The 18,737-nt window shown below is 50.2% G+C and overlaps 2 protein-coding genes across 4 annotated transcripts in view; one reads left to right on the top strand and one right to left on the bottom strand.

Annotated features, from left to right (window-relative positions):
• The window catches only part of MCPH1 (microcephalin 1), a 106,643-nt gene that overhangs the window by 23,476 nt on the left and 64,430 nt on the right, over positions 1-18,737 (top strand). For 2 of the 3 annotated variants that reach the window (XM_079779009.1, XM_079779011.1), the window contains one exon: positions 15,557-15,634. In XM_079779009.1, coding sequence (XP_079635135.1) covers positions 15,557-15,634 — 78 coding nt within the window. Of the gene's footprint in view, positions 1-15,556; positions 15,635-15,849; positions 17,430-18,737 lie in introns of those variants that run through there. The other variant, XM_079779010.1, reaches the window with a different exon arrangement.
• Positions 17,555-18,737, bottom strand: part of ANGPT2 (angiopoietin 2) — a 44,083-nt gene continuing 42,900 nt past the window's right edge. The window contains exon 9 of the mRNA XM_079779012.1: positions 17,555-18,355. Within this exon, the coding sequence (XP_079635138.1) occupies positions 18,195-18,355 (161 nt within the window). The 3' untranslated portion in view covers positions 17,555-18,194. The remainder of the gene's footprint in view (positions 18,356-18,737) is intronic.

The raw sequence follows: 18,737 nt of genomic DNA, 5'->3' as shown, positions 1-18,737 counted from the left end.
TCGTGTGGAGGCCCTGGTTTAGTGCCACTTTGGGGCCAGCTGCGTGGTGCTTTCTGAGCCTTAAAGACACACAAGCCCTGGACTTTTTAAAGTGCAGGTCCTGATTCTGTAGGGCTGGGCCCAGCTTCTTGCTTTGCTGCCAGCTCACAGGTGAGGCAGGCGGCTGGTCCAGGACCGCGCTGCCCAGGGCGGTGCTGGGGGCAGCGAGCAGGTGGGGGACAGGCTGCTCCCGACCACGTTCGTGGTCCTCACCTAGAAAGTTCCTGGGCTCGGAGCGGCTCTGTCAGGAGGCCGGCGCATGCCCAGCGGGCACAGTCATCCTGGGGACCCGGGACGTGAATTCGTTCCAGCTTGGGTGTTGCTGGGGGTTCAGTCACTGGCTCGCAGTGCTTGGAAATGGGGAGTTTTGAACTTGAATTCAGCATTTCCTCAGTTCCGAGCCCCTGTTCTCCCAGGCACCCCCTTCCCAAGGTAGCCTGGGTCATCCTCTCCCCCGGTCCTAATACCAGTGTCTTCGTTCCGTGACTGCACGCAGCGTGCGTGGGTCTGAACGGTGAACGGGTGGGAGAGTGACTGTTGATGCCAACCTTGTCCAGGCCAGTGAGGCCGTTAGACCCTCTGAGCTGCTTCCGTGTCCCAGTAAGCTGCTCAGGCCGCTCTCAGTAAGTGTTCGTGAACCTTACAGAGGCCTGGGGCGCCTGGACACGGAAGCACTGCTCAGGCAGGGGAGCAGGGCGGGCACGTGTGACGTGTCCAATGGGTGAGTCCGGGGGGTGCGCAGTGGACACCGGGCATGCTCCCAGTGAGTGAGAAGCCCTGAAGCTGGGCGAAGCAGTGGCTGCACAGCCTGGGAGTCCGCTGAAGGCCCTTTCAGATGGTTCATTGTGTAGCGTGAGCTGCTCTCCATTACAGGCTCACAGACGGAAAGCGGCCTCTTGGAGGCAGCATTGCATCTGCTGCATAGGTTTGTGTTTTTAAAGAAACCCGATAGAATTACAGGAAGTATTCCTTGGTGTTCTGAGATGGTTGGAAATACGGGGAATGGCTTATTTTGGAACCCATGTTATTGCCTTGAAACCTCGCCGGGCCAAGTATGTCTTCTCGGAAGTCTAGATCTCCTCTGATTTTGGCCCCAGTGTCCAGGACATAAGCGCTCCGCTATTTATTATTAAAAATTATGCCATTGACAGCCCGGTCTTTGCTCCCCAAGTTCAACCCACGTAGAACTTCTGTGCATGGCGATTCATTGACCACAGGGATGCTTTCGTTCTCACAGGGACTTGTGAGGTTTTCTAGCTTGTCTTTTGTCACAAGCTGTGAAGCGGTAGAGGTTGGTTTGACCCAGTGGCGTGAGTTCTGGGTTCTCAGCTCACTAACTGTCTGGTTGTGGGAGCGACACATACCCTCCCTCTAGAAGAAAATAAAGGCCGTGTACACAGTAGCAAATTCTCTTAAGGGTGCTTGTTTGAGAACATCAGTTACCTTCACAGCTGAGACAAAGACTCTGTGAAGTCTGATGAGAAAAATCCTGTAATTTTGGTGTTAGCTTAAAATAGCAAAAAAAAAAAGGCAATTACTGTTTGAGTTCTTCTGTAGAAAAGAAAAGCTTGGCAAATGCAAATGTTTGTCCTTACACCTGCCCCGCTGGAGGAGGAAGGTGGCAGGGCTGGCAGGTGAAGACAGCCCGGTCGGTCACTCCTGGTGGTGGAAGTGGGGTGAAAAGCAGACTTGTGAACTACTGGAATTAACGGGATCCCCATGGGTTAAACCTGTGGCACAGGTGCTAAGTGTCAGATTTGGTTTTAATTAACCAGCTGATGTTTTGTACAGAATAAATTCTTCTTATGCCAAGAACATCGTTGGCGTATCCTCTCCAGCGGCCCGCTTTTCTTTTTTCTTCTTTTAAATATTTTTTTATTGATTTCAGAGAAGAAGGGAAAGGAAGAGAGAGAGACAGAAACATCAATGATGAGAGAGAATCATTGATTGGCTGCCTCCTACACGCTCCACACTGGGGATCGAGCCCACAACCCAGGCATGTGCCCTGACCAGGAATTGAGCCCTGACCTCCTGGTTCATAGGTCAACGCTCAACCACTGAGCCATGCTGGCCAGGCTGGGCCCCCTTTTCTTTACCTGCTGTGTTCTCCCAAGTGTTCCTAGAACTGTTAGAAATAAGGCGAGCCCCCAAAGTCCTGGTAGAACACAAAACATACTCGGGAGCCAGGCAGCAGGCAAACATCTTTACTTCTACGTAGAAGGGGGCGCACACATGGTCTGGAAGCACGCGCACACCAAGCAGGCGGTCTGCTTGGGATTTATAATCCCTGATGCACGTGACCTGCCCCTTGCTCTTCATTGGAGCTCAGGCGCAGTCTTTCGCGATTGGCTAATCCCAAGGGAGGAATTGGCTTTTGCTGTTTCAAAATGGCGGCCCCCATGGGAGCTGCCAGCCATGTGGCCAACATGGCGGCTGCCAAGTCACGCAGTCCAACATGGCGGCTGTCCAAACTGTTCTTTGACAGAAAAGATGACTTGTTTCTTCTCACAATTCCCCCCTTTTCTTTATTTAAACTCTTTTCTTCAAACTCGGCTGACATTCATTGACTTTCCTGCTCTGCAGTGTCTAGGAGAAGATTAACTTGCTGTTTGGTCAATGTGGTTTCGATTAGCCCTTGGATAAGACATGGGACGATGTGACATCCCATCACTGTAGTTCCTAACCAAAGGGGTGAAGTGGACACCATCGCTCTAGTGCATCAGAGAAAGGACCCTAGGCCCCAGGCTCCAGCTCACGCATCACTAAAGCTGCCGGTGCCTTAGGCTCAGTGACGGTCCGTCTGCTGTGTTGTCAGGGATGAATGTGCAGCACTGGCCCCAACATTACACATCTTCCTCCTCCTTCTGTCAGAACCGTATCCAAGGTCAACCTACTCTCCCAGGTCACCCTGCTGCTGGCATCTAGCTGCTCACTATCCCCTTAGCTGTGTCTCGAGTGTAGTTAACAAGCCTTTGCTGGTACTAGAAAATACAATTAATCCACCACATTCTTGTTCACAGTGGGCCACCAACACCGGACAGACTCAAACCCTGCATCAGTCTATTTCTAGCCTTCAACTCCTTGGCACTCCTCCTGGAAACCCCAGTGGGATATGTGTGTATATGGGGATCAAAGGAGCCCCCCGGACTCTCTCTCCCCTTCCTAGTCTGTCTGTCCATTGAAAAAGGTTACGATATGCCAAAGGGAAAGGGATAGCCAATTGTATCAGAGCGCAAGGTCCACTCCAACTGCTGGTCAAGGCCACAAGTCAGGGTCCCCCATGACACACCAGACATTAGCACGGGGTACCCACAGTGCAGCACAATGGGCTTCTGAAGATACTCGGCCATTTACGCATCCGGATACATTTCTCATAAACTCCAAGCACTGATCCCCCCTTGAGAGGCAGGAGGCATAGTTTACGTCGGAGGACGGGCCAGATCGTTCTGGGAGGTCCTAGCTCTTTACCTCTGTTGAATGGGAACAGTAGGGCGAGAGTCTTACAGGAAGTGTTTCCCCAGATCGTTTCCTCCGGGTACAAGGCAAGCACACATTCCATCCTGGTACTGTCTGAGGTCCATCCGAATGGGAACGGGACCACGTGGGCCTCTAGCCTTCCTGCCGCACAAGCATAACAGTCACTTTTATTCAGGGCGTGAACAGAATATCTAATCCATTCCACCCAGGCATTCGTTCCCTTATGTCCTACTTCTATTCGCATGGTGGTGGCAGTGGCCTAGGGCAGTGGTCGGCAAACTCGTTAGTCAACAGAGCCAAATATCAACAGTACAACAATTGAAATTTCTTTTGAGAGCCAAATTTTTTAAACTTAAACTTCTTCTAACGCCACTTCTTCAAAATAGACTCGCCCAGGCCATAGTATTTTGTGGAAGAGCCACACTCAAGGGGCCAAAGAGCCGCATGTGGCTTGAGAGCCGCAGTTTCCGACCATGGGCCTAGGGGATCTTGGCCTGTGACATCTACTCCTAAATCTAGTCCTAGCCAATCTTTGACCTAGAGGCTGAAATATTCAAGTTATCTATAACCAATAACTTAATTGGGTAAGCATGATCCAGATTGTACACATTTCTCCAGCCCACATTGTAAGCCCCTGCAATTTGCCAGATTCCTAAAGCAAATAGAGCCCAGTACATGATGGTTATTAAGACCGCTCACAGTTTTTAGCGTCAGTTTCAAGGGGATATGTCCTGGTATGGCTGTTCAAGTTGAGGTGTGTCCGCCCTTAACCCATGTGTGATGGGTCCAACCTCGCTCTGCAGTCCGAACAGCAGTCTCTGTAGTAAGCAAGACAGGTAAGGGCCTTCCCAGGAGGGTTCCAACTTGCTTCCCTTCCAAATCTTGATTAGAACAAACGTAGTCTTCCGGTCGATGGTGATGAACCGGAAACTCAAGAGGGCCTTGGGTCAGGAGGCCTTCTAACCTGAGAGAGATTAAAGTAGAAAAGATAGCCAGTACACAGTTCTTAAGAAATTGGTCTCTAGTTTCCATTGTAGGAAGATCTTGAGGCATTCCAGGGCCTATTGGAATCACCTACAGCCAATTCCAGGTTAAAAAAAACACAAAACTTTTCCTAAAATTCAAACCCTAGGAAGGGTTTTACCAAAAGATTATATATAACTAACTAGAGGCCTGGTGCACGAAATTTCATGCATGGTGGGGGAAGTCCCCTCAGCAAGGTCTGCACGCTTTCGCAATCCAGGACCACTGGGTCCTAACTGCTCACCTGCCTGCCTGATCGTCCCCAACCACTCCCCTGCCTGTGTGATCACCCCTAACCACTCACTTGCCTGCCTGATCACCCCTAACCACTCGCCTGCCTGCCTGATTACCCCTAATCACCTCTGCCTGCCTGCCTGATCACCCCTAACTACTTGCCTGCCTGCCTGATTGCCCCTAACCACTCGCCTGCCTACCTGATCACCCCTAACCGCCTCTGCCTGCCTGCCTCATTGCCCCTAACCACTCGCCAGCCTGCCTGATTACCCCTGACCACCTCTGCCTGCCCGTCTCATCGCCCCTAACTGCTCCCTGGGAGGCAGGGCCAGCGTATTCGAGGGGCCGTGGTGTTCTGCACTTTCCAACCAGGAATATTTTAATAGGCAGTCTCCAAAAAACTTAGTGCTATGAGCAGGGTTTCTATCCCAATTAAACTGTAATTCTGAGCTCTCAACAGTCTGAACAAACTGCCCTTCACTATTTCCTAAGTTTCTTATTCATCACTATCCCATTTTCCTCCACTTCAAACCAAGGCAACAAAGGAAACCTTTAATTCTGATCTTCCTCGCCGCAAGGAAACAGCAAACCTGAATCGACATAATTTCCCGCCAGAAGTCACGTCCAAATACTGAGAGACAGGACTGTAGGGCTGACTATGTACATGCGCAATAACAGGCTCACATTCTAGGCGTAGGCATCCTCCACAATCCCACAATCCTCTGGTCGAATACTTCCGGTTTTTCTAGCTCCTCCGTAAGTGGTGTTTCCTTCAGTCACGTTGCAATGTCCAGGGCCTCTAGTTGGAGAGGATTTTTCTGTTCTTTGACGTTGATGGCTGTTTACTATTTAGAATCAGTGAAGTTTCGGGAGTACTGCCACTGCCATGAACGTGTCATGAAACAACTGCCCATTCAGTCCACGGCTGGCGCCATCCCGGCTGGCAATGAGAAAAGTACTGTGCTGAGCCATTTTCCAATCGGATCTTACTCTTCCTTCCCCAGCACACTCCAAACCTACTCCGGGCCGACCACCCCAACCCTGCAGACCCTTAGACCTTCCCCCCTATTTCTTTGACTTTCCCCCATCAAACTCACACCCTATCGCATTGCCTAGGGGCACCACTAACTGCTCCCTGTGTGTCGGGGCTGGCCTGAGCAAGGGGCCATGGTTGTCTGGTCTCCGGTCATTCTGGTCATTTCACCATTTCGGTCGCTGGGCTTTTATTATGTAGGCTTGGATTTCTGTTATCAGTCTCCTTGAGTACTTTGGCATAAGCTATTTACCCTCTGTTTAGGGAGACAAAATACACATCATTTACTCTTAACCCTTTGCACTCGCTTGCTTTTTTCTTGATTCCTTTATTCTACTCAGGATTTAATTTTTTAAATACCCCAGATTTTACAAAGTGCAGCAGTAGAATAAAAAACTGGAGTTTCTTTTCATACAAACTTATTTATTTGGATTTTTTATATTTCAAATTATTGATACATTCAAAGAGTATAAAAAGAGCTGCTACCGATGCTAACCGTGTCGAGTCACACTTGACATCCGAGTGCAAAAGGTTAAGAGTCCTTGATTTAGGGAAGACAGAGTTTTCTAGATGGTTGCAAACTGCTGTTTTAATATTTCAGTTTCTCTATTCTGCTTGTCCTGGCTTACCAGCCCGTATCATTTAATCAATTTCATTTTAACATTTCTCTTTTCTTTCTTATCACAGACACAACCTTCACAAATTTCACACTTTCAGATTAGCCTTCAAATCTTCTATGTCCTTCAAAAATGCATAACCATGCCTTAGTCCTTCCATTAACCCTTTGCACTCGCTTGCTTTTTGTCGATTCCTTTATTCTACTCGGGATTTAATTTTTTAAATACCCCAGATTTTACAAAGTGCGGCAGTAGAATAAAAAACTGGAGTTTCTTTTCATACAAACTTATTTATTTGGATTTTTTATATTTCAAATTATTGATACATTCAAAGAGTATAAAAAGAGCTGCTACCGATGCTAATCGTGTCGAGTCACACTCGACATCCGAGTGCAAAAGGTTAAGCATCTCCACTCCAATATTTTTTCTTTCTGTCACCCCATCAGCAAATTGTGCAGACCTTTTTTTTTTAATGTATTAGAATTCTTCACTTTTAGAAACCTTAATTTTTCAATAATTACCAAAAAGCAAACAGCCAGCATTTCTTAGATTAATGTTTGTCAACACACGTTTTGTAATTATTCTAAAAGTCATTAATTAAATTTAAACTGGTTTTAATATTAAAAATTTTGTTTGGACTAATTAATCCTCTTTTTTTATCAGGCCAATAAAATATATTCAAGGTGAAATTTTACTACACATGTTACACATAAAGACTACAATATATTTTGTACAACTAATTTTTCCAGAGAAAATACAAGAATTACTTTTCTAAAAAATGAATTTCTATACTTTATGCATTGTTTACCACCACATAATTTCTCCCAACTTAATTTGAACTTTTAACTCTTAGAAGCCTCAAATTTTAGGTGGCAAGTTAAATACTTAGCATTTCTCAGATTAGTAATACATTTATGTTTTAAAGATATTTAAAATAAAATACAAGACATATTTAATTAATAGATTCAAATCTATCCTCTAGATTTTTTATATGAGGCAAATTCAGATTAATATTTCATCTTAAAATACCTAGATATTTAATAATTCTTATTATTTAATTCAGCAAACTCCAAGTTTTAAGTTACCAAAGACTTTGTAAAGTTGTGCATAAACTGCTACATTCTTCCTTAGAGATACATCACCTAAGGTTAGTGCTGCCCTTCCCTAGGCCACTTTCCTGAGATGTCAGGCCAACTATTGGTGACAAATGTAATTTATAATATTTCTTGGCCCAACAGGTCCTCAGGGTCTGGCCCAGAGTACTTTCTCATTTGATCGTTTAGTCTTGGTAAATTCGGAAGACCCTTCTTTGCCTTGTTGAATATTAAAGGCTTTATTTTGGTTCTGAGACGGGGGAACTGCTTCCCTAGTTCCTTTAATGATTAGCTCCCTAAGGTCTCTCATGTGCCCTTGATGGGCCATGTTGTTAGGGTCCCACTGGAGCTCCTGGTTTGGAAATTTTACCTCTGCTGGAAGTGCCCCAGGGCCAGTCGGGTGCTCTCACTCCCAGACCGCCACAGCGGTCCTTCAAATCATTGCTCTCTCTTCTCCCGAGAATAGGATTTCTAAAATGGACATTAATTCAGTCCACGTATACTTGAGGGCCTAGAAATTGATCTAATTGGCCAGCTACACCATGTGGGTCTTCCAGGAGAGGCTTTAACTCTTTCTTTTTACTGCTCCAACTTCTTTCGCAGACTCGAAAAGCTAGTTTCTGATGGCGTGGTGGCCAAAGGGCTGGCTGGAGCCTGAGGGGGAGGCTGGGATTGTAAATCGCCATCTTGGCTCTTCCCTCAGATTGTCCCTGAGTCACATAGGGAGGGGAAGGCAGGACAAGGGTCTCATTCCTGTCTGCCCTTGTCCTCTTTAGATTTTTACTGAAAAGTTTTATATCTTAACAACTTTGAGATTTTTAAAGCCAATTATTACCTAAAGCATTTTCTTGACTAATTTTGTAACAGGGATTTGAATTATGCTGTTCACTATGATTGTCCTTTCTGTTCAAAGAAGGACACGCTAATCTGGCTGGGAGTCCTATGACCCAGGATCACCCTTGGAATGTGGTCCATCCTCATTCAAGAACCGCCCATTCTCTCGCTGCCATGCCCCCAAGGTCAGCCTTAGTTCTGCCTCGGCTGGCCTGCGCGGGTTTGTGACGTCACAAGCAGGCGTGGGTCACCCGCTTCCTGTCGCAGTCCTGTTCCCATTCTGGTCTCATTCCGGTCCCGTCCCGGAATACCAACGCTGACAACTGGATGTTTAATGGACGTGATGCTGGGCGGGATTTTGCAAAATTCTCCACCCTGCTGAGTTCAGCAAGCACCGCCTCCCATTTTGCCACTTGGAAACCTTGTGTTTTTTCCTTTTCCCTCCTGCTTTGCCTCAGGTGGGGAAGATAATGGTTTGTTAGGCTTGGAATTAGTTGGCTTTTCTTTTGAACTTCTCTGGGTTGCAACCTCTACAAATTTTACACTTTTAAATCTTAGAATCTTAAAATTTTAATCCAGCACAGAAAATCATAAATCATAGAAGAGCAAATTAAAGTCCCTACTTTATAGACATAAAGACAGAAATAAAACATCAACACAAACACTCAAACAGGTGCGTGCAACACAAAGTTACACCAAGAGCAATGTCTCTGTCCCGGGTTCGGGAACTTGCCTCCCCAGAACCTCAGCATTCTCCCAATGGACTATTTCGGGGGAATGTATTCCCTAGGCCTAGAATTTCTGTTTCCCATCCTCGGCAGGTCTCCTGTGACTATGTACTCAACCCCCCATGTTGGAGGTTTCTCGTACTCCCCGAGATCTGCTTCGTCCCTCTCTGGCTGCTTCCCTCGCAGGAAAACGGAACCACAGATAAGAACTCCACAGTCGCTTTATGTCCAAGACACATCCCAGTCACATATGCCCGACCTCCGAGGATATCCAATCACCAAAGCAGTACTCAGTCCATTTCCCGCCTTGGCTCATGCATGAGGTCACCTGATGGCCGCGGGTCTTGCTTGGGCCCTTCCTGTGTTGCTGACTGACTCTCAATCCCGAACTCGTAGTTGGCCCAGGGGCATTGGCTGTCCCGCCTCACTGAGGCCGCCGCAACTTGGCAGCGGGGTGCACCTCCTCAGGAGAGAGGTCCATTTTCCCTGTGGCGACAGACAGTATCCCAGACGATCCCCCAAATTGTTAGAAATAAGGCGAGCCCCCCAAGTCGGGTCCTGGTAGAACACAAAACATACTTGGAAGCTAGGTAGCAAGGCAAATATCTTTACTTCTACGTAGAAGGGTGCGCACACATGGTCTGGAAGCGCGCACATACCGAGCAGGCAGTCTGCTCAGCTTTATAATCCCTGACGCACATGACCTGTCCCTTGCTCTTGATTGGAGCTCAGGCACAGTCTTTCGTGATTGGCTAATTCAAAGGGAGGGGTTGGCCCTTGCTGTTTCAAAATGGCGGCCCCCAGGGGAGCTGCAAGCCATGTGGCCAACATGGCGGCTGCCAAGTCACGCAGTTCAACATGGCGGCTGTCTAAACTGTTCTTTGACAAAAAAGATGATTTGTTTATTCTCAGTACCATATTGTTGTTGAAGTTAACAATTATATATGGTAGGTGGTGTGCTTTGGACACAGGTCCACAAACAGTGATTGATTCAGCTGACTACTTAGGAATTTAGAACAAACTTAATAATGCAGTTATAACTAACCCTGAATACTCGTAAATGTTTTCAACATGATCAGTAATGCTTTGGAGTGAGTTAAATCAGCTTCATAGTACAATTGTAATTTTTATACCAGGAGTGGCTCATTATTGCCTGGAGTGATTAATTTTTTAAAGTACAACCTAAAATCTCCCTGTTGGTTGCTTGTTCTTCAATCCCAGATTTCTCTCATCACTCAGACTGAAATCTGTTGTTTTCCCTTTAAACTTTATTTTTTTTTGAGAAGGCAAAACTTACGTATACCTTGTTTAGTTTAGAGTGTTTGCTTATTTGTGAGTACATTAATTTTTTTTAAACACCTAAGAAGAGTTCTTAGGAAATTAATAAAATGTTAAGAAATCAAGGTGAATGTTAGAAAAAACTAATTTGATTGTTCTTGTCCTGGAAAGGGACACTTACTGATGTTGAGCCGTAGTACTTTTGACCACTCGGAATTTTCTAATTCTCTGGGGAATAAGAAGTTGAGGCAGGTAATGAGCACACCATGGCCACTCGCCAGCACCAGGACTAGATAACAATCTATATTTTTTTACTTAAAAACAAGATGAAACTAAGTGGAAAAAGCCTCCGCTTCCCGTAGAAACACGAATTGGTACACAAGGACACTTTGGGTATATGCTCTTCCGTCATAATCCACACGAAGCTGCCTCACAGGGTGGTTCATGCAACTTGAATGCTCTTGCTGGGGAAGGCCTAGCCAATGCAATAAGGCAGGAAAAATATATATATGCCTACGAGAGGGGGGAGAGAGATTAGACTGCCCACTCACAGGAAACGCGATCACATCGAAAATGTCACTAGATCTACAGAAAAGCTCCACAGCTAGCAGCCTGAGCCCAGCCGTGTTACAGATGCAGGTCATGTGCAAAATTCCGTTGTATTTCTGTCTACGAGAAATGAACCACTGGAATTCTAATATTTTTAAATCCAATTTATATTACACCCCAGAAACAGAAATATTTAAGTTTAAATCTGACAAAATATTTGCAGGATCTTTTTGTTGAAAACTACAAAGCTCTTGTGAAAGAAATCAAACAAGACCAGAATAAAGAGGGGGGAGATGCTATGAATTGGAGAACGTGGTACTTTCTACGCTTTCGGTCTGTAGCTTCACCTCAGTTCCCGCTACAAGCCCAGCACGAGGTTTTTGCAGATCTCAACAAGTGGGTCTGGTCAGAAACGCGCTTTTGAAACGAAGAGCCAGTTGGAGACGCACACAGTGGAGGAGTCCAGGGGACGGGGGATGAGAACGCTCTGAGCGGTTTGGGCGAGTCTTCTGCAAGTCTGCGATTTCCCAAAGTGCAGTGTTGAGAAAATCAAGTGTAATTTATGAGGCTTATAATAAAAATGCCACTGCCTGCCCTGTTGTGTCCCAGCCTGATTCCACCCTTAAAATAGCCTTCTGGTATTTTACCTACATGTGTCTGTCTAAAACGCCTCCGGCCGTATTTGGACATTGTCTATAGACGGCTGAGGAAGACTAAAATAGGACCGCATGGCTTTTACCAGTTCCTCCCCTGCCCCTCCCCAGGCTGCCCACTGTGGTCATAGTTTTTGTGTGAAGTTTCATAGATGAGTATGGACACACACAGGCGCGCGCACACACACACACACACACACGTGTGGATGCTTGTGTGGATGCTTATGTGAGTGCTGTTGGAGCTGAGCCGTATAATGTGCTGATTCCGTTCCCTTTTTGGTAATTTTTGTTGGTTTTTCCTGAGGTAATCGTTAACACTGAGTTGCTGCGGGGGTTTCTAAGAAGACACAGTTCTCTCACCCCTGCCTGCCCTCGGGTCATCTTCCAGTCCCGCAGGTTATCTGGGCACCACCACCCGGAGCCCTGCCGCTCCCCCCAGACGGGCCCTCGCGAGGCTGTGGCGCAGCTGCTGTCAGGGCCTGTCGTCAGCGTGACCCGGGAATCCCCGCTGTTTGGTTTGGCCCGTGTCTGTCTTCTAGAGTCGCAGCTAATGGCATAAATTACGGGGATATCAGGCCCTGACACGTGGTGTGAGCTGCTTGCCTGGGCGGCGTGTGGACAGTGTGATCTATGTGAGTGGGGGGTTGGGTGGAGGGAGGCCACGCGTCAGTCTCTGTGTGTCTGCCTTTTCTGGGAACACGCCCGTGTCCTGCTCCAGGGTCTCGCCGGTGTCCAGGATGAGGCCGACAGGACAGTTTTGCTCCGTCTGGTTTCACGTCTGCCTCATCCCGAGGGGTGTGGGCTGGGGAAGGAGAGCCCCACCTCCCGTTCTACACCCTTTCTCCGACTTCTGCCACCTGCTTCCTGTCTCAGGAGATCTGAAGCAGGCACTGGACACTCCCTGTCGCCTTCCTTCTCTAGACACTTGCATCCCAGCTGTGCTCTGCCTTCTGAGTCCCTGACCATGTAGCAGCTTCTTGGCCACCTCTCTGCTGCGGACTCTCCCTGCCTTTGACCCCATCATTTTAGCTGCCTGTTGGCATGTGCTCAAGGTGCCGTGTGACCGGAGGCGACTGGGTTTTCCTCGTGTCGGGTGCTCTCCTTGCCTTGCACTGACGACAGCACTGTTTCCTGGCTGGCTTGCAATCACAGCGCTGCCCGCTCCCCCCCAAGTGGAATGATTCCATGTACATAAAGCGAGGAGAGCATGGATGGGGGCGGTCTGGGCTGCACGGAGTGAGGGCTCACACATTATGGAACGTGGTAGCATCAGTGGCTATCGCTCCAACAATCAAGCAAGATAATGGTTTCTCGTTGAAGTCATCAAGGTTCCTGCTTTATGAGTGTTAGGAATATCATGTCCCTTTGTAGTGAATGCTGAAATCACCCTCCTGTCAGGCTATGCCACACGGGATGGACCCTCTGTATTCCTTCACTCCACCCTGCTGTACGTAGCTTCTCAGTTACTTTCCTATCACACATACGATGGGAAATAGGTCGGGTTAACTTCTCATTTGTAAGATCACTCATGGTCTTTACTGTTGTCTTGCATAGTATGCTTTCTTTATTTGAACATGAAGGTAAAAATCCGTTTGGCTAGTGAAGGTTCTAAAGGGAAAAGCGTATACTTTTTTCCGTGATTTATTTCCGATTTGATTTCCTTATAGTCAGATCTGTGTTTTCTGTTATCTCTGTGAAATACTCCTTCTTTGGGTACATAGAGAAATGAAACATGCAATTCACTTACCAAAAGTGTACTGTCGACGTCTTATGGTTTTATTTTCATAACATTTAGGGAGGGACACATTCAGAGAATGTACGTTTTCCCAGAGGCTGTTTAACTCGGTTGGCATTTTTATGTGGATTCTACGTGAACTCGGTGCCACGGCGTGCCTAAGATGCTCCCTGACTCTGGTCCCGTGTGCTCCTGCCCACGCTGAGCTGGCTTCCTGGATGATGCTAAGCCTGTGACCGCGAGGAACCACGCAGCTCGTGTGTCTCCGTCAGTGACCGTGGGCCGGTACAAGCCAGGCAAACAGCTATTCTAAGTGTTTGTAACCACCCAGAAAGAGCCGGGAGAAACATGGCTTTAGTGTCGAGTTTCCAAATTTATAAAACCTCCTTTCACTGGACTTCCTAAGTCTGTGTGTGTGTGTGTGTGTGTGTGTGTGTGTGTGTGTGAGAGATGTTGGTTAGGCAGTAAAAATCGGTGGACAACCAAAATGCGGCCTAATTGGCAAAATGCACGTGGACCCGCGGGTCCAACTGAAGACTGAGCGGGTCCCCGAGCACACACCTGTCCCGTGCCCTCCCTGTGGAGGCAGATTTCCCCGCGGCCTGCTGCTTCCCCAGGCCATCGAGGGCCCAGCCCAGGCGCTCGTCCTGGCTTTTTTTCAGATTCCCCTGCCCCGAGCCGATGCCCCAGCACACAGGGAAAGAAACAGCACCCCTCATGCCTCCCAGACGGACCCAACCACCCCGTCTCCCTACCCTTCTTCCAGAGCACCCCACTCCACCAGAAAGGGGCCGTCTTGGCCCGAGGTCCTCTCTCCGCTGGCGTCCCCGCCCCTTTGCCTGCCGAGCTCCCTGGGGCTCCGTGTAAACGTCAGCTCAGCTCGTTGCCGACCCTTTCTGGGTCTTCCTAGACTGGGATGGGGGAGGGGGAGAGGGAGAGCGTCTGGGCACGGGCTGTATAAGGCCTGTGACATCATTTGGCCTGGCCCTGCCAGAGTTCATTCAGTGTTTGACCAAATCAATGGATGGTGTTGCATGGCCCAAGGATGATGCTATAAATAACCAAATGGCCCTTGGCGAGAAAGGACCCCCACCCCTGCCTGGACAGCCAGTGGCTTCCCCGCGGGGCTCCCATGGCTGTGCTGGAGCACCCTGTGCTGGCTGCCTCCCCGCCGCCCACGGAGCCTGACCGTCTCGGGGCTGGTGTGCTTCCAGGCCACAGAGGAACGACACGTGGGCCAGGGAAGGGCTGTTGTGACTCCTGTGTCTAGGGCCCAGGCCAGTGCTGGGCGGTAGCATGCGGACCCCATGCCCTGCGCCCGACTTCCCTGCCACACGCGCTTTCTCTAGAAACAGCATGGCCGTCCCCTGTGGGTAGCGCTGGCGGTGACGGTAGGGGATGTGTCAGGCCGGTGCCCGTAGGTGGTGCTGAGCTGTAGGAATTCCCGAAAGGGAGGGCTCCCGCTCCACCAGCAGTTCAGCCGGAAGGACGTAGCTCGTAGCCTCTGCAGGAAGCAGGGATGTCCATGGTGGCTCCGGTTGTGAATCCTGCCGGAGCGTAGAAACAGGCTGGAGGGATTCGGTCACAGAGCGGAGATGGCGCCCGAGCCTCCCGCGTCAGGCGTTGCTGAATCAAAATGAAGACGTCGTTTTGATCTTTTAAATGTGTGGATTCAGATGCTGCTGCTGCTGATGCTGATGATGATGAAAGCGTGTTTATGAGATATTTCCTCTTCACACGTCTGGGGGTCTCTCACGTGTGTTCTGGGGAACTTCTGAAAGTGTCAGACGATGTTGGGAACAGTACACACCAAAGGGTTGCTTTTTAAGTTTAGGCCTCTGGTCTGTCTCCTCCTGATTTGTGTGCCTTTCTTTTTAATTAATAAGACTGTGGAAACCTTTCCTGAGCATGGCCTACAATGCCTCCTTAAACTGGAGACGTGTAACTTTAAAGGAATGTACTGTTCCGTGTCCAGGAGCAGGGGGGTCTCTCGTCGTATTTGGCCTCCATGGGACAGCAGCCCTGGCGTCTAGTCATCACGAGATGACACCTGACCAGGCCCTTACCCATGTGCCGCGTGTGCAGCCTGGAGGTGCTGGGGCCCTTCGGGGTGCAACACACGTCTGCTCTGATCCGGGGGGTGTGCACTCGCCGCTGGGTTTTCCGTGTGTTTTGTTTTTGCTCGATCTTCCAGGTGGCTTGTTGTTCACTAAGAACATTTGACAATAGATGTTAAAAATGCTCCCTTCTGTGCCGTTGCAGGTCCTGTGGTCTTTGGAACTGGGTCACTGGATTTCTGAGGAGCCCTTCGAACTCTCCGACTCCTTTCCCGCTGCTCCGGTGAGTCAGGCGTTACTTTGTGGTGGGAACTTCAACTACAGTTTCTTGAGAAATTATTATTAGCAAAGCTGTGCGCGCTGATGTTTATTAAATCAAGAGCAGTTATGCCCATAACTAGAAAGACATCCAGAGACCATTTATTTGTGAGAACAAATGTGAGAATGCTTTGCAAAAAATTGTGAGAAACGCATTCTCAAAAAGCCTTAATTATGAAGCCCTCAGGACAGAAAAACGAAAATGAAAAGGCCGGTTCTTGAGAAGGTCCTGTTGTATCCGCTCACAGCTTTGAGCGATGCTGCTGCTGCCGCCCACAGGACAGACCTGGGAGGCGTAAAAGCGTGGCCGGCCCGCAGGACGCGGCGGGCTTTGTGTCCACGTTTCCCAACTCGGCTCGACCCGCCTGAGTTTCCAGGGTGTCCGATGCGAACAGGCACGCTCCAGGCCTGGCTTCCGAAGGCGGAGGCCTGATCCTGCAGGTGGTCCCAGGTGACTGGGTCCCAGGTGACTGGGTGGCAGCACTGCGCAGGTGGCGACTGGTGTGTGCGGTGTGTTCGTTCGCACGGTTATCACCTGGAAGACGAACGGTGGTTGTATCGGCGGCAGCCTTGGTGCGTGTTGGCCGCTCGAGTGTTCTGGGTGATTGTCCCGTGACAGAGGTTGGCCGCTGCCCTGAATCGCTGGGCTTTCGAGGTTGTGGGTGGTTCTGTTTTCACTTTTGAGATGACTGCTTTGATTTCCTGTCAACTTTATAGACGTTTTCTTACGGAGAGAACATGTCCTCTCAGCGAGGCTTTGAAATCCATGTAAGGGATTGAAGCGTAGAGTTAACAGCACAAGGTCAAGGTCCCCTTCGCTCTCACACGAGGGACGGGCAGCCCGAGTACACCGGGCGGTCGCCTTGGAAATGTGTCGGACCTGCCTGCTCTGCGTGGGCAAGCGGTGTGGATGGTGTCGTTGCCCACCTCTCCGTGTCGGCTCCCCTCATACAGCCGTGGGCTCCCCGAGATCTGGAAACGTGCCCTCCTCCCAGCCGTGAGTCTCATCAGATGCCCCCCCTCCGCACAGCGGGCGCCTCTGATGGTTATAGCCTCGCGTTCATAACAGGAGACCCAGAGCGAGGGAGCGCCCGACCCGGCCAGTCTGTGGATGAGCTGCGGGGCGGGCGGCCTGTGGGGCCACATAAGTTAGAGAAGAGCGTGGACTAGGGACACGGCTGTGGCGGGACTAGGGACACGGCTGTGGCGGGACTAGGGACACGGCTGTGGCGGGACTAGGGACACGGCTGTGGCGGGACTAGGGGACACGGCTGTGGAGGAACTAAAGGACACGGCTGTGGCTGGTCTAGGGGACACGGCTGTGGTAGGACGGAAGATGGTGAAGAGACGTGAACAGTTGCTGGTTGTCCATCTGGCTGAGCTGCCTGGCAACTGGGTGGAAAGCAAATGCCTGAGGGCCTCCAGCTCAGAGCCGCCGGCCCGCGCTCGCCGCGGGACAGCTGCCGAGTTAGCCCCGGGTCGAGGGCCTGTGTGCGGCCTGGGCGAGCATCTCACTCGCGCTGTCACACGTGCGCGCGACTGCGAGGGGAACACCAGACTTCAGTTTTGTGCTTCAAAACCCCTTCTTCAAAGTTTTGTGGTAGACACTTATAAATAGCGTACTAATACAAGTTACCTTTTTCCTGAAATAACTTAAGGAGGGAGTTTACAGCTTCGTGCACCTCCCACGTCTGGGCTTCCCCTCCTCGGCCTGCCCGCCCCGGAGGGAAGAGCCCCGTGGGACGGGGGTGAGCGGGTCTGTCCGGAGAGCAGACCCAGGCGCTCCCACGGAAAGGGAGAGGCCCCTGGTCAGGATGCACGGCCGTTATTTTGGAATCAGATTGCAGAATTGTAAACATTATTGTAAAAGTTCACTGTCGTCACCTCACCTCATAAGTTATATTTAATTACTAAAAATACCTTCATAGTTAACAGTCAGGCAGCAAAAACAAGTAGTACAATCTTTACATAAAATGAAAGAATACATCCTGGGAGTTTCTCTGTATAAACTTGACATCTTTTTGAGCATTAGCTTAGAACTCAGCTGGCGACGCCTGTGCAGACACGCTGTTTCCAGATGAAAATTAAAGCACTCAAGAGAGGGCAGAAGGCACTCTGACCCTCCCAGGAACCTGAGTCTGTGCCAGGCGTGGAGGCTGCCGTCCCCTCCGTCAGCCCTGGCAGGCGAGCGGGGGTGCAGCCAGACAACCCCGGAGCCCGGAGCTGTTTCCAGTTATTCACTGATGCGCTCGACTCGGCGTGCTTGGCGTGACACGGAGCCTGCGAGCCATCATCTCATTTGCAGCGTAAGCTCGTCTCTGCGCAGACGCCCTGCAGGTCACGAGGTGAAGGTCGGGCTGTGCTGGGGTTGCCGAGCAGGGCAGGTGTCAGCAGGGAGTTTGGGGGGCTCTGACTCGGGCCCCGGGCGCCTCCCTCTGGGGCGGAGGGACAAGGCAGCCATGTCCCCTGGGCTTTGGTAGAGGACGCCGCAGCCCCCGCCCCCGCCCCCGCCGTGGGCGCAGGCCTCAGAAGTCCGCGGGCCGGATCATCATGGCCGTGGCCTTGAGCGAGTATCCCGAGCCCTTCCAGTAGTACCACTTGATGCCGTTGAACCTGTTGGTGCTCTGCCTCTGGGGGTAGTACATTCCGTTGAGGTTGGAGGGGCCACACGCGTCGAACCACCAGCCTGCGAAGCGCAGCAGAGGGTCAGGACGGGGCCACCTCCCGGGAGCAGCCGCCCGCCGGTCCACCGCACATTCCCTGCATTTTACGTGACGGTGTCCTGAGTGCCCTGGGCGGGCCGCAGAGGGAGGGTGCCCCGTGCACTGTGGGCGGGGCTCGGACAGGCTTCTCCCCTTTGCTCTGGCGCTGCATGGGGAGGCCACGGCCACGCGTGGGGAGGCCACGGCCACGCGCAGGAGGCAGAACGTCTGGACGGGGACACCGAGGCCTCGGGGTGGCTCTTGGCAGCCACACCCTTTCCAGTTCCCCAGCTCAGTGACCTGGACTGATCCAGGCTCCCCCCACCCCTTGAGGAATTCTTTTTGTTTAAAATATAACCCCAAGTT

Source organism: Cnephaeus nilssonii (assembly GCF_951640355.1).
Source record: "Cnephaeus nilssonii genome assembly, chromosome: 8".
NCBI lineage: Eukaryota > Metazoa > Chordata > Mammalia > Chiroptera > Vespertilionidae > Cnephaeus > Cnephaeus nilssonii.
Note: the sequence above shows the minus strand (reverse complement) of the source record. Positions and strands in the feature narration are given on the sequence as shown.